The sequence below is a fragment of the Rhagoletis zephyria genome, unplaced genomic scaffold (assembly GCF_001687245.7).
Source record: "Rhagoletis zephyria isolate East Lansing unplaced genomic scaffold, Rhagoletis_zephyria_1.1 Rzeph_scaffold_00455, whole genome shotgun sequence".
Classification (NCBI taxonomy): Eukaryota; Metazoa; Arthropoda; class Insecta; order Diptera; family Tephritidae; genus Rhagoletis; species Rhagoletis zephyria.
This window is the reverse complement of record NW_016157539.1, coordinates 46,824-65,670: the sequence shown is the minus strand read 5'-3', so window position 1 is coordinate 65,670 and position 18,847 is coordinate 46,824. Positions and strand designations below refer to the sequence as shown.

Below are 18,847 nucleotides of genomic sequence, written 5' to 3'. Positions count from 1 at the left end.
AAATCAAGGTTTAAAACTTTATACAAAAATTAGGAATATTCAAAAAATGTTCATCAAAATTTCGACTTTTTAATCTGAATCTTTAGAAAATTTTTATTATGCAGTTTTATATCCTTTTTTCTTAAGTAGATAAATTATTTACAACTTTCTGGCAGCACTCACAGTGACTCAAACAAATGACCACGTGTTGATTTTTTTCTAAATATTCGTAATGTTTTTCGAGCTAAATTTTTTTTGTTGCTTTTTAATAAAAATACCGTCCAAGTTTTACTAAAATTATAGAAATCACCGTTTCAAACTTTGTACATAATTTAGGAAAATTCAACAAATGGTAAGGGATTCCGAAATTCAACTTCAGAATTAAGGTTGTATTAAACACTAGAGAATATTTTTTCTTATGTTTGCTGGGTAGTAAGATCGTCCGCATCGTCTGTAACTGCTACTGCGCGCTGCTTACTGACGATTCCTCCGACTCTTAATCTTTTCTTGCTTTCAGAATATTTGGTACCTATGATGTTATTTTAAACAGACATACCGTAAACATGTGTATGTATGTATGTATATGCACACAAATGTATGTATATAGCTATGAATCTGGCGAGGCAGAATACACATACTTGCAGTTAAATTTGGTCGCAGGTCCCTAAATATGCTCAGTAAGAGATTCTTTTCTGTGCGGTGCGGTACTGAATTCCATGCGTTTAACGACGTAGTCCTGCGCAAGCGCGTGTGAATTACATTACGATTGGATTAGTGATATAATTGATCATAAAATAATTTAATTAAATAAGGAATTGAATGCAAAGTGAACCAAATAATAATAAAAAAATTAAACTGGGATACTATTTTTGTGTAGCGAAGGAAACAAATTTATTAAAATTTGTGCATCAAAATGGCTGTGTTGCATATAAGACAGTGCTTATTATTGCTGTTTCTACTACCAATAACGGTAGCGCCTAGTGCCGCTAAACACGCACTAACTGAACAGCGCAAGCACAACCAGCGCTCCTTGACGCGTCAACAAAAAAGTGCACTTGCGCGTAAATTACTCCTCGTCGATGGTTTGCAAGTGGAGTCAGAGGGTTATTTCGATATCGTTGAGCAACCAGAACAGTTTATTGAAATCGATACACAAATCGTAAGTAAAGTTTACTACATACATCTTACAAATACTATATGTATGTAGTATGTGCATGTATAGTATGTAAGTAACAACCTTTTCAAACATTCGATTTTTTACCTTCATTACTTATTGTGTTCCACTCTACCACTTTTTAGGCGCCAGAAACCAAAGGCAAGCATGGCGCCATTGAACCGACGCATCTAAAACATCTACTCGACATTGCCGCCGTACAGGCGGAGGCGGCTGCCGCCATTGCAGCTGGCGACGAGGAGGCGAAAAACGTGTGGAGCCGCGCCAACGCAAATCGGCCGGCCTTCCTCTTCGACAGCGCCGCCTTGTCGAAAATACAATCGAACACGAAAAGTATCAGCAACGACGATGGCGGGAATTTTTTCTACGAACGCAATATTATTGTGGAGCCGGCGCTTTCGGCGGCAAAGCTTAAAGCGGAACGCGAGCAAAAGAACGCAATGAAAGGCGACGATACAAGCGGGATACCGCGCCAGCGACTACAGAGCTTGGCATTTCGGAGGTAAGTCAAAAAGGAAGTAAAAAAAGGGTTCACCTTCCATGTGTATACACATACATATCCCTGAGTCTGTGTAACAGACGATGTTGAAAAGTATTTTTTTATGCTTTGGGATAGTCGTTAAACTTATCTTTTCGCGCATCTGCTGCCTGTTGCGCATTCAAACCGCAGTTATTGTAGCTTAAGTTGGTAGCAATATGGTCACGTGCCTTCCAGCCTACAACAATGGCTTGCACATGCTTATGTACATATCTATGCATGTATGTATGCACCTATGTACATACTTCATGTAAACTGCGCATAAATTTACTCTACTTCGGCTACGTTCCTACAATATTTGCCATATAAAAAATATCGAGTTATTGGTTTAAATAGACAGGCTGGCGTACGGCTATAAATTTCAATTAAACACAAATAGGGGCCTGTCTACCGATCGGTTGGAAGCCGCATAATCAATGTGTTTTAGTTGACCCATAACGCTTAAAACGGCTCCATTTCCGCTTGTCTCGCGTATCGAAACAAAAAAGTCGAACCATCGTTCTTTTTTCGGAAGTTTTTTTATAAACCTTTCCAGTACCGAGAATTGTTATGTCTTTGGATACTCTGCGCAATCACTTTCAACCACTTTAATAGCAGCTCAGACGTTTCTACCTACCTGCTGCTCAAATCGTATACACATCAACCAAACGATTCACCTGCAACCGCATACACATGCATACTTTTCTATATGTACATTTGTATGTCTCAGGTACGTGGCTAGCAGATCGTGCGCGTAGACAATCTGGCAGTCCTTCTCACAATTACTCGCACACGTACTGTGTGACGCACTGCTGCATAAACATCTCCAGCCTTTGTTTATTTTTTCACTGTCACCTTTTCCAGGCTCGCAAGCACCTTGCATCAACGATCGTTTGGGAATTTCCAAATAAAAATCCTCAATTAACGCTGCCAGCCACTTGAGCTAGACAAAGGCGTCTTAATTTCAATATTCCGCTTTTGGTTTTGAACAGCCGCGTATACACCCTCACTAAGTGCTACATTTGTATATATCTAGTCATGTGCATTAGGGCGATCCCTAAAGATCAACGTCTAGGTTATGTATGTGGCGGCATTTTATTTTGGTCTAATTACGAAATAAAGGCATCCACGAAAATTTCAAAATTTTAAAATAATGTTTACAATACGCTACCATCTAATAAATCTGATAACTTGATATTTTGTTCATTATACAAATATGTACATATATATGTATGTAAATTCATATCATAGTCATCACCAATTCATCAAGCAATACTAAATGCTCAGTTATGCAAGTCTTAAACTTGATTTCCCAGTTAAATTTCTAAATGCAAACAGAGCCATGAGAGGATCATGCTGCCATTTCATGTTTTTTTTTTTCATAAAATCCCTACAAATATGTCACACAAATATAATTTTTTGTATAAATGTAATTTATCTGGCAATCGAAAAAACAAATTTTCAAATACAGGCAGAAAATCAAATTAAAAAAATCACAATTTCAATCGCGTAAATACTTTTATTATACCCGAGCGCAGTTGTGCACATAACGATTGTTTGTAATAGCCAAAACGAATCGAGATAGATATAGATATAGACAAATGTATACATAAATGCTCAGAATGAACAGAGAAGTCGATTAAGCCATGTCTGTCTGCCCGTCCGTCTGTCCGTCTGTCCGTCCGTCCGGGTACACGATAACTCGAGCAAAAATTGAGATATCTCATCGAAATTTGGCACGTAGGTTTCCATTAATCCAAGGTAGGTTGGTATTGAAAATGGGCGAAATCAGACTGTAACCACGCCCACTTCCCATATAACGGTAATTTCCAGAAATACGAAAACTGCGATATTTTAGTAACTACTGAAGATAATTCACTCAAAATTGATATTTACAATAATTTTTAGACGAAAAATAAGAATATTATAAATTTTTGGAAAATGGGCGTAGCCACGCCCACTTATGGTTACATGTGTATATCTTGGTAACCGCTGCACCAATTTCTTCCAAACTTGGCACAATTGTTGGCATTGGTATAACATTTGAAATGGTAGAAAATTTAAAAAATCGGACAATAACCACGCCCACATCTTCGATAAATCAGTAAATATTAAAGCTTATTTATTCAAAATTGATGCTTGCAACAATTCTTTACCAAGAAATACGTTTATGGTAAAATTTTGGAAAATGGGCGTGGCACCGCCCACTTATGATCACATATATGTATGTCGGTAACCGTTCTACCAATTTGTACCAAACTCGGTATGTTTATTGCGCTTGCCACATAAAAGCAAAATGTTGAAAATTATTGAAATCTGACTAAAATTACGGCCGCTTTTTATATAACGGTAAATTTCAGAAATGCTTGAAACTGCAATATTTCGAAACTTAAGGACGCTAGTTTACTTAAAATTGATACACCCCGGCTTACCATCTAGCGGTAGCTTTCGGAAAGGTGAAACAACATATATTTAATACTTGCGCCGGGTATTTAATGTGCGGCTCCACCCGAACTTAGACTTTCTTACTTGTTTTAATAGTAACTTTGTGGCAATTTAAGTGTAAAAACAATCTAAATGTTTCAAATTTACGTGTACATATACATGTTCTGAGAATCAAAACAAAGAGAAAAGGCAATAGGTGACACGCTGAGTAATCGAGTCTTAGTTTCTACGTACGGCAAGTCAAGTCTAAGTCTTGCCTTATTTTTCAAAAATTTTCTAAACTCTATAACACTGGTGTACAAACAATTATCTTGAAACAATAAATTCCAAGAAACTCGTGGATAGGGTAGAGTTAGTATGGACTTCCTGAGCTCAAACGCATTTTTTTTTCTTTGGACCATTTTTTGGGATTTTTGGGGTTCTCGGGGTATTTTTTCATTCATGACTGAACTGACAAGTCCGCGCAATACCAATCCGTACTTCGCTAGATAGAAAATCAAATGACATAACACTTGTTTTAATCGAACCAAATTTGTAAATTTTGTAAATTTTTGCTATTTACAAACTTTATTTTTTTCAAATTTTCATGGTTGTCATTATTTTGTTCTTATGTAAAACAAAATAAGGGGTGCACCATACGAAATTTATATCTTGATATTTTTAAGGATCAACCACTTGTAGGATTTGCTTTGTAGGACGTGGTCCTTTTTTCATTAAACTCTCAGGTAAATTGTCAAATACTTTCTGCGAATTTCTCACTAAGTATTTTATTAAGGCTGAAGTCATACGATTGGGCAAAATGGTTGCAAAGAAAGGCTAACAGGAAAATCTCTTTAGTATTTACACTTTAAAACATATATATGTACTTGCATTGGTACCCTGCATTAAAAGCTACTAGTTGCGAATTAGTGTGGGGGGTATACATCTAGACGACTATACTCAATCCCGACTCTTACGTCCTCATACGCGCACTCTGGGCAACGTGAGCAACCCATATCCGAGATGCGGTAAACCAATCCGAGTGGAGCCTTGGGTCACGGCAGAAAGAGAGGGAGCTTCTGTGGGGCTACTTCGACTTAGCAACGTCTGTTCGCAATGAGGTACGGCTGCAAGCAGGCTCGCTATATAAACGTGTATCCGGTGGAGAAACCACGCTTTCCAGTAATGGGTTGTGCGCTGGGCTTGGGACCCGCCACTTAAAACAGATTCCAATGCAAAGACCGAAAAAGCCTATTGCCCCGTAACGTTGACAACCCTTTCAAATGAAACAAAGACCACGATTATAGGGAAGGTGCCTCTATCCAACTGCTGTAAGTCATCACAAAATACCAGGCTATCATCACCGCAGTTCAGGAAATGCCATATACGGAGCATGGCTGCAAAAAAATTTTAGGATTGGTGTTTTTGGCGGAGAATACGACATTTTGTCTCCAGGTTCACCCTATCAGCGAGCGAATACAAACATCACCTTAATTTGTGTGCACGCCCCGACGGAAAAGAAGGACTATGATGCTAAGGAGTTTTTATATGAGTGTCTAGGATAAGCTACGATATTAAAATCGTGCTTGGTGACTTTAACGTCAGGATGGGAAAAGAAGGCATATTGATCCAACAGTCGGAATATCCCGCCTTCATGACAGCAGCTCCGACATCGGAAAGAGGCTGATCGACTTGGCCGCGCCACGGAACATGATAGTTAGTAGTACCAGCATCGAAATACCCACAAAGCCACATGGGTGTCCCCTGATCAAAGAACTAAGAACCAAATTTATGAAGTCGTGATATACGGAAGATTCTCTTCCAGCGTTTTTGATGTGCGCTCTATCCGAGGTGCCAACCTTTAATCGGATCACTACCTTGTTGCAGCTAAGGTCGCAAAGCTGCAGTCACAACGGACAGGCAAAATATTTAGAAATCAACTATCAACCCAGCTTAATCAAGCAACTGCTCATCGCCTGGACATAAATGAGCAGTCCATATCCCAATCACATCGAGGTTGTTGGCTATTACCAACCGCGCAGAAACAACTGCTGCAAAAAAATACGAGGCATACAAAGCTACAAAGCCAATGGCAACGCGCGCGACAATTGAGCGATACCGGGAATAAATATAGTTTAAAAAAAACTAAAAAACACGCTTTTAAAGCATATAAAACTAAAAAATAAAATACAAATTCTTAATATAAGTTGAAAATAATAATGAACAAAAAATACTAGTATTATTGTGAAAAAGCGTGGACGCTCTTTGCCATATTTTTCGTCTATCGAACAACCCACACTTTTTAACAATAATACTAGTATTTTTTGTTCATTATTATTTTCAACTTATATTAAGAATTATTTTTTACTTTGATATGCTTTAAAAGCGTGTTTTTTAGTTTTTTTAAACTATATTTATTTTTAATTTTTTTGTTCGATTTATTGTTTTCAATATTAACATCGGCATGCTCTAACAGGAAATCGATGATTAGCCGACGTCCTTTTGATATAGCTAGATGTAAAGCAGTATATCCATTTTTTTGCTAGAGCATTGACTTCAGCGCCCTTTTTTTTTAGAAGATACTCGATCATCCTTTTTCTGTGATTACTATTACTAACGACAGCGAGGTGCAGCAACGAGTAATCTTCTAAGTCATTAATAGTACAAGTTATATTAACAGTGGCACCCCGATTTAGAAGATATTCAAAGATTTATCTTTTGCCAATATAACCAGCGAAACTCAGTGGTGTAACATTTAAATTATTTTTCACAATCGGCTCCGCGATTGAATAATGCTCGTACAGCATCGAAATGATTATTTTCTACTGCTAAAAGAAGTGGCGTATGCAAAATTCATCTTTGCAATTAATATCAGTACGGCGGTCAAGCAGTGGAAGATAGCGTTACATCATTTATTTTCAGCCATAGACGGGATTTGAAATCATGTCTGGTAAGTTCGTTGTCTCGCGCCTACGACTTGCGCCTTAGCTAGGGCTGCCAGATATCGCTGTGGCAAAACCGGGACACTTTAGGGGGGAGGCCTCTCGCTCCCTTCCATTTCGTTTGGACAAAAATTACGTACGAAAAGATGTAGTAACAAAACAACTTATCACAACTAAAGCACAGAGAATTTTTCACAATTTGTTTTATTCTTTATAAAAAAAATTATACTAAATACATCAAAAAACAAAACTCAAGATATTCAATAAATTTGCATACAAATTTGCAACTTTTTAATTAGACTTTTTGTAAAAATTTTAAAAATGAAGTTTTGCAGCCTATTACATTTTAGTTGATTTTTGGTATTGTTTTTACTGAGAGTTTCTTCCATACAAACTATGTTCGACAATTCTTTTTATATGGAAGACACTTTCAGCAAAAAAATGGCTAAAAATCAACGAAATTTTTTGGCAACTTCAGATTTGCACTTTATTAATTGGTACAAAAGGTATATCTTCAAAATTTTTCTAACAGATCTGATTAGAAATTGTAATTTGATGAAGAGTCTCCGAGCCAATAATTTTGTATAAGCAATCTAGGTTTCATGAAACAAAAGAAATTTGAGTACAAGATAACATTAAAATATCAGTCAAATTTTTCGTTGCTGTGGACTTGTTTCAAAACTTCTAACTTTTCCTTAATATAATTGTAAAATTCTGTGCACGTCATTTTTAGCGTATTTAGGTACACATGTATATTAATCATCAACTACTGCTTGTGCAAAGTTCAACTAACTGAAGATGTAACTATTTCACAAATGAAACCGGTGCGCTGAGTGAAAGAAGTTTAGAATTAAAAAAGCGTGCTAAATTTAAAAAATACGCATATGAAAGAGCACCAACCCAACTCGTAATACATTTAAGTATATACATTTTATTATTCAGTCTAGAAATATTAAATTCAAATACGCCCATATAAAAATGAAGCGCTTTTCACTTAACGGAAGCTTTTTCATAATTAAGTTAAAAAATATATATTTAAATTCCATGCTGCCTGTAATGGGATTTGAACCCTGACCCTCTGGAAATTAACAAATTGTGTCAAGTATCTTTGCGCACTCATCTACAGCCAGACATGTAAATGTGCATTCAAATGCTGAGTTTGAATCAACACCACGCGTGCGTGGTATTAAAGTGTTGTTTTTAAATACGAACATTTTAGAACAATAAACAAATAAAAATTTTCATGTTTACTATGCGTTATTTCCCTCAGTGAATTCATAAAATTGTAGTTATTTTTGAACTTTTTTTCAAATTTGTGCAATCAAGTCGAAAACCGGGACATTTTAAGGTTGGACCGGGACACGGGGACATATCCGGGAAAACCGGGACGTCTGGCAGCCCTAGCCTTAGCCCGCTTGGCCAACTGTGCAACTGATAGGGATAGAATGTATTAACACTAATAAGCCGAGTGCTCGAGTCGGAAAGTAAGTAGACGGTACGCATGCGCAGACAGCGTAGTTGTCTCACTTACTCTCACACAGAGGCTGTGTGAGGAAATTATTTAATCCTGGCGATCCTAATCAGGATAATGAGATAAATTTATGAAATTATTATATTGTCGCTGATTTTTGATAAGTGTACAAAGTTTGAATTAAATCTGTCCGTTTAAAGTGGGTCAAAATCGAGTCCAAAGGAGTCGGTTACAAACATACATACATACATACAAACATACAGGTGAAGCTAATAAAAGGGTGTTAAAAAGGAGGGAAGAGAGACGCCTTTTCAATAGAAAGAAAAGAAAGGCAGAAAGACGTGATTACGAAGAGCTTAATCAGAATTCGATCAGAAAATAAGGCAGCACTCAAGTGATTTTAATACTGGGGCTAGCTCCTGCAAAGATGAAGATGGAAATCTGGTCACAGATGTCCAGCGTACACCTGAGATATGTGAGGAATACTTCTCAACCCTTTTTAATAGCGATACAGGTGGCGCGTGTTTGCTATAATTTTGATTAAGCAAAATGAACAATTGATGCACTAAATAGAGTCACTTACTACCTGCTAAAATTATGAATTCAATGATATTTGTGATATTTATGTGTTTTAATCTAAATATGTAAAAAATCATTACAAGCCTTCTAGGAAATTGCCTTATTTTACGGAATATTTTTATTTACATGTTATAGGATATGGAGCTCGATGCAAACATGTATTCAGGCTTAAAAACTATATAGTTTCCTACACTTGTTTTGAAATAGTATGCATAACTGGAGTAAAAGCAGGAAAGAATTTGCACATTTTATACTACTTTAAAATGCCTTGCCGGAATAGGTGTCCCGAAAAAGTGAGGTTAAGTTACTGGCTACACCTATTATTATTACAGCATGTTGCACGAACATATATTCCTTTTATATATATTTATACACGGTCAAAAATTTGGGTTTAATTTTTAAACCGCGCTGGGAGTACTGCCTTTTTTAATCTTCTATAGTCTACTCTTTAACCCAGTCAGTAGTTTTAAACAATTTTTAATATATTCTGGTTTACATTTTAGTCCAGAAAGTTCGTGGGTTAAAAGTCAAACCAAAATGTCTAGTTTCTAGGTTTCATATATAGAAAATTTGGTTTAAAGTCTAAACCGAAATAGAAAATGTTTGCACACAGCGAAATGTGGTGTTGACTCAAACATATGAAAGCACATTTAACTACATGCGTGGCTGTATCTGAGTGTGCAAAGATGCTTGATGCAATTGGTTGCTACCAAGACTGTCCGGGTTCAATCCCCATCAGGTGGAACATGAAATTTATGATTTTTTATTTTTTATTCTTAACTAGCCCGTGACGGATGCGCGAGGCTTCGCCACGCTCTGAATGTATGCATATATATGTATGTACATTTACGTATTTGGAGAAAGAGATCATATGTCATCATGTACTTCGTTTATTATATACGTAAAAAATCTTGTCCAAATCTGTTCAGTAGCGTGGTTAAAATACCTCGCCTTTCCTTTATACGATGTATAGAAGATATAAATTTTAAATAGGAGGCAACCCTACTCAAAAAACTTAAAGTTTTTGTACATGCGAAGGCCGTGCACTTTCATTTGGTATCTCATTTTTTTATCCAACGGACTGTGAAGATCTTATAGTTTTTAAACAGGTGGCAACCCTACACAGAGAAATAATACATTAATACGCATCCAGAGGCTAAGTCTGTTTATTTGACAGTGACGGTACAGAACTGATGCCTACGCTTATTATGATTGAATATAGTAATTTTATTAACAGGTGGCAACCCTATTCAAAAAAATATATAAGTACTTTTCTAGAGGCCGGTCCCTTTTAGTTGACACCTCATCTTTTGTAATCCAACGAACGGTACGGATCTTATAGTTTTTTAGACGGGTGCACACCCTATTAAAATTCTAAGTAAAAAAGATCCCTCTCCAGTCGATATTAGAGAAACTCTCGTCAAAATCCGTTCAGTAGTTTTCGACATTACCGCTTACAAATAATCTCGACTTTCCTTTATACTATGTATAGATTATGAAAATATTTTGGTTTAAAATTTAAACCGAACTGTTTAAATTCTAAACCCAACATACGTGCTCTCTTTTTTTAAACTTGGAAGGTTTGTATTTGAAACTGAATTTAGTTTGGTCATATATGTAGTCCAAAAAGTTTAAAATTGAAACCGAATTTCTTAACCGTGTATGTATCTCCTTTTAATATTGTGCTCACGTGTTCAATACCCGCATTCTTTTATATTACACTCGTACAGATCATACATTCCTAAATGTGACCTCTTGTTTAACTTCAATACGTATTATATTGTTAAAAGCTTATACAAAGTATTTAAAACCTAAGCCCATGTACACTGAGAGAAAAATCAACCAAAAATTGGTTAATATTACCAAATTCAAATTTCAAAAGGAATCAACGTGAGTTTTGGTTAATATTAAAAATGCCTCGGTTGACATTTTCAACAATGATTTGGTAATAATAACCACAATTTTGTTTATATTAACCAAATTTTTGGTTGGCCATTTTTCGTTTGAATACGTTTATGCTCTGCATTTCACAGATGCTTTTTCATAATTCGGAGATACAAAACAAAAATGTTTATTATAATTTTAACATGTTGCCTCTGACGGGATTAGCAAATAACAGCAAGCATCTCTATACACTCAGCTACAGACGCTTTTTAAATGTGTCTTCAAATGTTCAAGTTGAATCAATTTTCTTCGTCGTTTGATCTGGATCTGCGCTCCACAGAGGCTTTTTCGTAATAAACTAAAACCAAAAACCGAAAAAAAATAAAAATTATGTATTGCGCTGACGACATTCGTACTGCTGGAAGCCAACAAATAACAATAAGCACCTCTGCTCGTTCGGCCATAGCCCATACATACGAATTTGTTCTCAAATGTTCAACTTGAATCACATTTCTTACAATCGGCTTTTTGACCATGAAAAAATCAAACCATAACTTGGTTGAAAAAACCATTGTGCTTTTGGCTCAGTGTACATATAGGTTATGAATTCTTAAAACATCTAATTGACGCTTTCTAAAATCCAACTGGAAACGGTGTAGTAGCATCATGCCAGTTAATGGGATAGTCGGCCATTCATCCCCCCATGAAAGGAATAAGTATGTCATTTTGCTGGCTGTGCCTTTCTCCGTCGCCAAACCGGGACAATCTGGTAAATCTAACACGACAACAACAACAATATTTTGACACGATCCAGAAAATAAAGGTCGCGCCATTCGCGGACCACTAACCCTCTCTTCGACCGTTGTGCAAAAAACATTGATTTTTATTAATTTGAATTATATGAATTTGAATTATGTATTCATATAAAGTCCATGGCGCAATCTTGTATTCTATCATTCTTGATATTTTGAAAATTAAGTTTTGTAGCCCAGAATTTTATTTGATTTTTGGTAACATTTTTGCCGACAGTTTCTTCTATACAAACTATGTTCTACAATTCTTTTTGCATGGAATACACTGTAAGCAAAAACAAAATTGCTTTATTAATTGGCTAAAAAGCTACATTTTTTAAAAGATCGGATGAAAAATTATCTGAGCTAATAATTTTGTACGGCATTGTACTTATAAGAGCACTAGGTTTCATGAAAAAAATTTAAGTACAAGATAACATTAAAAAATCAGTCATATTTTTCGTTGCTGTGAATTTGTTTCAAAATTTCTGACTTTTCCTTAATATAATTGTAAGACTCTGTACACGTAATTTTTAACGTATGAACTTTTGTATATTGAACGAATTTATTACCTTTGTCCATTAAGATGAAATAAGAGAAAAAATGGATCTAATATTAGATTTATGACTAGGTATGGCCAATATGTATTAAACATGGTGTGATGGGCAACTCAGTGAGGCTCTCTTTTAAGGTACTATTACGTCCAAAAATATAAACAAATGACAACTCTTCTGTGAAAGCGGGAAGGAATTTACACTTTCTCTTTGGGATTTCCTTGGGGTAATTAAAACACTATAAACACACATTTTTATATTCTATAAACTTTTTTGCGAAAACTTACATTAGAATTAAACCATGCACAAACAACAAACTAGCAAAAAGGGCTAATTAGCATCAGGAAGGGCACTTTGCACTTAAAGGTATGCATTATAGGTATATCGATCATCAAATATTGCTTGTGCAAAGTTCAACTATCTGGAGATGAAACTATTTCACAAATGGCATTGGTAGTGATTTTTGAACTTTTATTAAAATTTCTGCAATTAAAATCTGGACACTTAAACGAAATCCGGGACATTTTAAGGTAGGCCGGGACACCGGGACGAATAGTCTTAAACGGGGACATGTCCGGGAAATCCGGGACGTCTGGCAGCCCTATCCAACAGTCGCATTGGCCGACATGCAATGCGCTACCGCTTGGGCAGAGGAAAATATTTTTTATGTTTTTTTTATTTAGTCTTTTCATTGTATTTTTTTTTAAGTTAATTTTTTAAAAAGAAAACAAATTTTTTGTTTAATTTTTATGGCATAAGTATTTCTTTACATACATACATATCGACGGATGAATGGAAGATCGTGTTATCTCGTTATATCTAAACAGAAATGCAATTGAAGTTACGGGTTAATAAAAACTAAATCTGTTTTTATAAATGCCCAAGAAATGGGCACGAAAAATTTATTGAGCCACATTTTTTTAAGCAATACGAAGTTCTTAAGAAATTTGCTACGCTTTCTACTATGGTTTGCTAAAGTTTGTTTGTGAAGAGTACAACAGAAATTTCCATTATTTCCGAAGGAAAAAGTTAGACAGCAGGCTGTAAAATATCAGATGTCAAAACTCCTTGGACACTACTATTCATACACACTAAATAATAGCAATTTATTTCTTGACCGTTTTCTTAAAAGGTCCGTACTTAGCTGTATGAATTGAAATAAGGAAAATAAGCATCATCGTTAAAATTAAGCTGGCAAAAGCTTCAACTTTCCGGCCCCGCTCATAAGTCAAAATCAGTAAAGGTTTGGCTAATTTATTCAAGTTTTTCTTAAACCAATCTTTGAAAAAAGTGCAAAAATTTCTAATAATATTTTCCTATATATTTTGGTGCAAGTCTTAAAATATAAAAGATTTTATAATTCTAACGGAAAAACGTACCGATTTTTTTTTTTATGTGGAGTGATGCAATCTAATGTTCATACATACATACACTGAGGGAAACAAATTTTATAATTAAAAAAAAACGTGCTAAATTTAAAAAATACTCATATTAAAGAGCACCAAGCCAACTCGTTTTAAAATTGAGAACGTACGTTATAAAATATTTCGTTGTGAAGTGCACAGATGCTTTTTCGTAATTAAGAAGAAAAAAAAAATTAATTAATTAATGTTATGTTCCGTCTGATGGTAATTGAACCCGTATCCTCTTGGTAGCAACCAATTGTATCAAGCCTCTTTGCACACTCAGCTACAGCCATACATGNTTTGCGAAAACTTACATTAGAATTAAACCATGCACAAACAACAAACTAGCAAAAAGGGCTAATTAGCATCAGGAAGGGCACTTTGCACTTAAAGGTATGCATTATAGGTATATCGATCATCAAATATTGCTTGTGCAAAGTTCAACTATCTGGAGATGTAACTATTTCACAAATGGCATTGGTAGTGATTTTTGAACTTTTATTAAAATTTCTGCAATTAAAATCTGGACACTTAAACGAAATCCGGGACATTTTAAGGTAGGCCGGGACACCGGGACGAATAGTCTTAAACGGGGACATGTCCGGGAAATCCGGGACGTCTGGCAGCCCTATCCAACAGTCGCATTGGCCGACATGCAATGCGCTACCGCTTGGGCAGAGGAAAATATTTTTTATGTTTTTTTTATTTAGTCTTTTCATTGTATTTTTTTTTAAGTTAATTTTTTAAAAAGAAAACAAATTTTTTGTTTAATTTTTATGGCATAAGTATTTCTTTACATACATACATATCGACGGATGAATGGAAGATCGTGTTATCTCGTTATATCTAAACAGAAATGCAATTGAAGTTACGGGTTAATAAAAACTAAATCTGTTTTTATAAATGCCCAAGAAATGGGCACGAAAAATTTATTGAGCCACATTTTTTTAAGCAATACGAAGTTCTTAAGAAATTTGCTACGCTTTCTACTATGGTTTGCTAAAGTTTGTTTGTGAAGAGTACAACAGAAATTTCCATTATTTCCGAAGGAAAAAGTTAGACAGCAGGCTGTAAAATATCAGATGTCAAAACTCCTTGGACACTACTATTCATACACACTAAATAATAGCAATTTATTTCTTGACCGTTTTCTTAAAAGGTCCGTACTTAGCTGTATGAATTGAAATAAGGAAAATAAGCATCATCGTTAAAATTAAGCTGGCAAAAGCTTCAACTTTCCGGCCCCGCTCATAAGTCAAAATCAGTAAAGGTTTGGCTAATTTATTCAAGTTTTTCTTAAACCAATCTTTGAAAAAAGTGCAAAAATTTCTAATAATATTTTCCTATATATTTTGGTGCAAGTCTTAAAATATAAAAGATTTTATAATTCTAACGGAAAAACGTACCGATTTTTTTTTTTATGTGGAGTGATGCAATCTAATGTTCATACATACATACACTGAGGGAAACAAATTTTATAATTAAAAAAAAACGTGCTAAATTTAAAAAATACTCATATTAAAGAGCACCAAGCCAACTCGTTTTAAAATTGAGAACGTACGTTATAAAATATTTCGTTGTGAAGTGCACAGATGCTTTTTCGTAATTAAGAAGAAAAAAAAAATTAATTAATTAATGTTATGTTCCGTCTGATGGTAATTGAACCCGTATCCTCTTGGTAGCAACCAATTGTATCAAGCCTCTTTGCACACTCAGCTACAGCCATACATGTAAATGTGTTTTCAAATGTTGAGTTTGAATCAACATCACATTGCGCGATTAGTGCATTCCCTGAAGTGAAACCCCAAACTAGTCAGGAAAAATACTAGTTTACAACTAGAATTTCCTGACTGAAACCGAACTAGTTCGAAAATTACCAGACTTGTACCAAGTACAAAACGATTTATTCATGCCCTGTGTTATTTGACTTCGACAGTTTAATACAATAGAGTAAACTAAATATTATAACTCTTATTTGGGTATATTGTAAACCGTTAAAGCGAGTATGTACTCGCCATTATACTATACCTGTTAAATAATGATTAATATTCATAATGATTATTAATTAAAGCATGTTTATTTGGATAACCGCTTAATGATTAAATACCGATATTAGCACCTTTTTAATGATTAATAATCAATTACTTAAACAAAAATGTTTAATTAATTCGTTACTTTGAATTACATCATTATTTTGTAGTTTTTGAGTATTTTCAATTATCTTTGACTGTTTTTAATTACAAGATTAACATAATTATTTGATTAATTTCAATTATCAATCAACAAGCCAAAGTACAGAAAAAAATAAGAATATGTGATAACTGCTTGAATTATTTATTTATTTTATTCTTATCCAAATCTCGAATTTTAAACATTAATTAAAAAATTTTAAGAAGAAAGGACTGAAATGTGCAAAGTTAATGAATTTAATTTATTTCAATGAAAAATTGTATCATTACTTTAGTTCACTCAAAAATCGTTCCTTTTATTTTTAACTAAAATGTTTTCTTTTCCATATTCAATGTTATTAAAAAAGATAAAAATATAGTATTTATTGTACCTGAAAGCTTTTACTTTTAATAAGGTTTAATGAAAAATGCATTTAAATTTATGTTCGAAAGTTTGAAATATTTATGTATCTATTTATTTTCCCTTTTAATTAATACTCAAACAATTTAACACTAATTATTGGAAAATCTACGGCTCCTAAATAAAAATGTGTAATGTATTAAAGTGTACTTAATCAAAAGTTTTTTATTGTATATTCATGATATAATTGGACCAGTATTTTCCTGTATATTTTGAACTAGTATGAGACTGGTATATTTCTGACCAAAATCTGACAATTATCATCTCGGAGGACATCCCCATGTTAAAAATACCAGTTGATTGCATGGAAAAAAGATAGTTGGCTGACTAGTTGGGCATGCGGTTCGTACTAGTTGTGAGGTAGTTTACAACTAGTACATTTGACTGCAGGGTTTGTACAGATAAACATGTGCCATGTATGTGTGTATGTGTTGTCACCGCTGTGCATGCTTTGTATACATATACTCTCTTAATTACATATGAAAAACCATCCGAGACGTGCAAAACGCCATCCGTGCAGTGAAAAATGCTTCATTTTAATACTAATTGAATATTTCCAATATACGTAGCAGAGTTGTGAAAAATGCATTAAATATTTTAATGCATAGCATTTTAATGTAAATGAAAGAGATTAATTCATTAATTTTTGATATTTAATGTAAATGAAAATTTCAATGCATTAATTCCGAAGAAATAATGCTAATGATTTTTTTTTTGTATTTACATTAAAATGTTTAAATGAATGCTATTGCAATAATTTATTGCATTAACAAGCATTAAAAACCCATTAACTAATTTTATTTTGAAGTAAAATTTCTTTGCTGACGTTGAGGGTAGAATTTTAAGGTCAAAAAGGATAGTTACGGACGTTAAGGCTGGTTTTCACTATGGGAAGTTCAATGGCATTTGTCGTTAAATAGGTAGAACCACATTGTCAAATGGAGCTAAAAAACGGTTTATTAATTGATTTAGATCAGAGTAGGTCCTCAGTCGTGTACATGCGCTGCTAAACTGGCTATCTGTCCGTTTTTAGCTCATACATAATATATGTAATCAGTATGCATCAACAATCAACATAAAAATCTACAAAAGCACTCTGCGATGCATGCACATTGGCTTTCATTTTCATAAAACATCTAACAATGTTTATAAGAATTTTTCTACAAATACACATAATATAATGAACCTGAAAAAACTATTAGTATTTATTCCAAGTCCTCCCAAAAGAGGTTATTTATATTTTACTAGAAAAAAACTTAAATGGTTTTTAATAATGCAAACGACATTATTAAACATTTTAGTGCATTAAAATTTTTTCATTAGCATTAGCTTGGATAATTTAATGAAAAAAAAAAATTCATTAGCATTACATTTTTCAGAATTAATCCATTGAAATATTCATTTGCATTAAATTTCATAAATTAATGCATTAATTTTTTACATTAACATTATTGCTTTAAATACCATTAATGCTTTAAAAAATTAATGAATTTTTCACAACTCTGATACGTAGTGCATGTGTAATGAAAATATTAAATTTTGAAAACTTTTCACTTGATTTAAATACGAACATTTTTAAACGGTAATCAAATAAAAAAATTTCATGTTTAAAACGCGTTTTTTCTCAGAGTCACCGAACATTATTCTCAAAATTTCCTTACATGAATACTTTAGACACGAAGGTGTGCGGCGAACTTTTTTTTTGTCTGTAAGGTGGTACGGTAAAATGTACTTACAAAAAGACCTGCTCAAACAGGCGCGGTACGGTACAGTGCGGCATAATCCCGCTCGATATGCGGTATCAAATACCATGGCGGTATATGGGAGCACTCAAACAGACGCGGTATTGGAAGTGTGGTACAAGGCGGTACATAACTATACCGCAGCGTGCACAGTTGACCGCGCGGAATAAGCAGATATATCGTCAGCAGAGTTGCTGTTAAGAGCTAGAGTTATATCACATTAGGTTAATAAATTAATAATACTAGATTAATATTAACAAAAAATCATGATAAAAACTTCAAATTAAAGTTGAGAAAATTTTCAGTAATAAATATAAATTTAGAAAGACGAATGCGTTACAAAACAGTGTATAGTGCCGCTAACCGCTCTTCGCATGGCAACATTGCTTCTTGCTGTACCGCACCGCAACTGTTTGAGAACCTTTGCTTATATCGTTACCGCGTATCGTACGACCTTAAGTGTGACGATACAAAGCGACGTAAAACTCTTGATCCTCCCAATTGCGTGATAACTTAAAGACACTAACTATTCGAAACTTTATATTAAGTATTACTATAGAATTTTGTAGTAAAACTATTACCAAATAGGTCTGTATTTATACCAATTACATAAAATTCTCACAATTTTCAGGCGTTTGTTCAAACAACTTAAAGGCAAACGGCTACCGACTAGAAAAAGGCACAACAAGCGGCGCACGAAAACCCACTCTCATAACGAAGCGAAAAGCAGGTAAAAAGTTCTGTAAGCTTTCCTAAACCCTTCCAAACATAACCATCGACTTAACATTGTTATTC

At 34.2% G+C, this 18,847-nt stretch overlaps 1 protein-coding gene across 1 annotated transcript in view; it reads left to right on the top strand.

The window, feature by feature from the left end:
• The first annotated feature begins 672 nt into the window (after nucleotides 1–672).
• Nucleotides 673–18,847, top strand: part of tld (tolloid) — a 53,274-nt gene continuing 35,099 nt past the window's right edge. Inside the window, exons 1-3 of the mRNA XM_017611785.1 lie at nucleotides 673–1,138; nucleotides 1,279–1,655; nucleotides 18,684–18,782. Coding sequence (XP_017467274.1) covers nucleotides 893–1,138; nucleotides 1,279–1,655; nucleotides 18,684–18,782 — 722 coding nt within the window. The 5' untranslated portion in view covers nucleotides 673–892. The remainder of the gene's footprint in view (nucleotides 1,139–1,278; nucleotides 1,656–18,683; nucleotides 18,783–18,847) is intronic.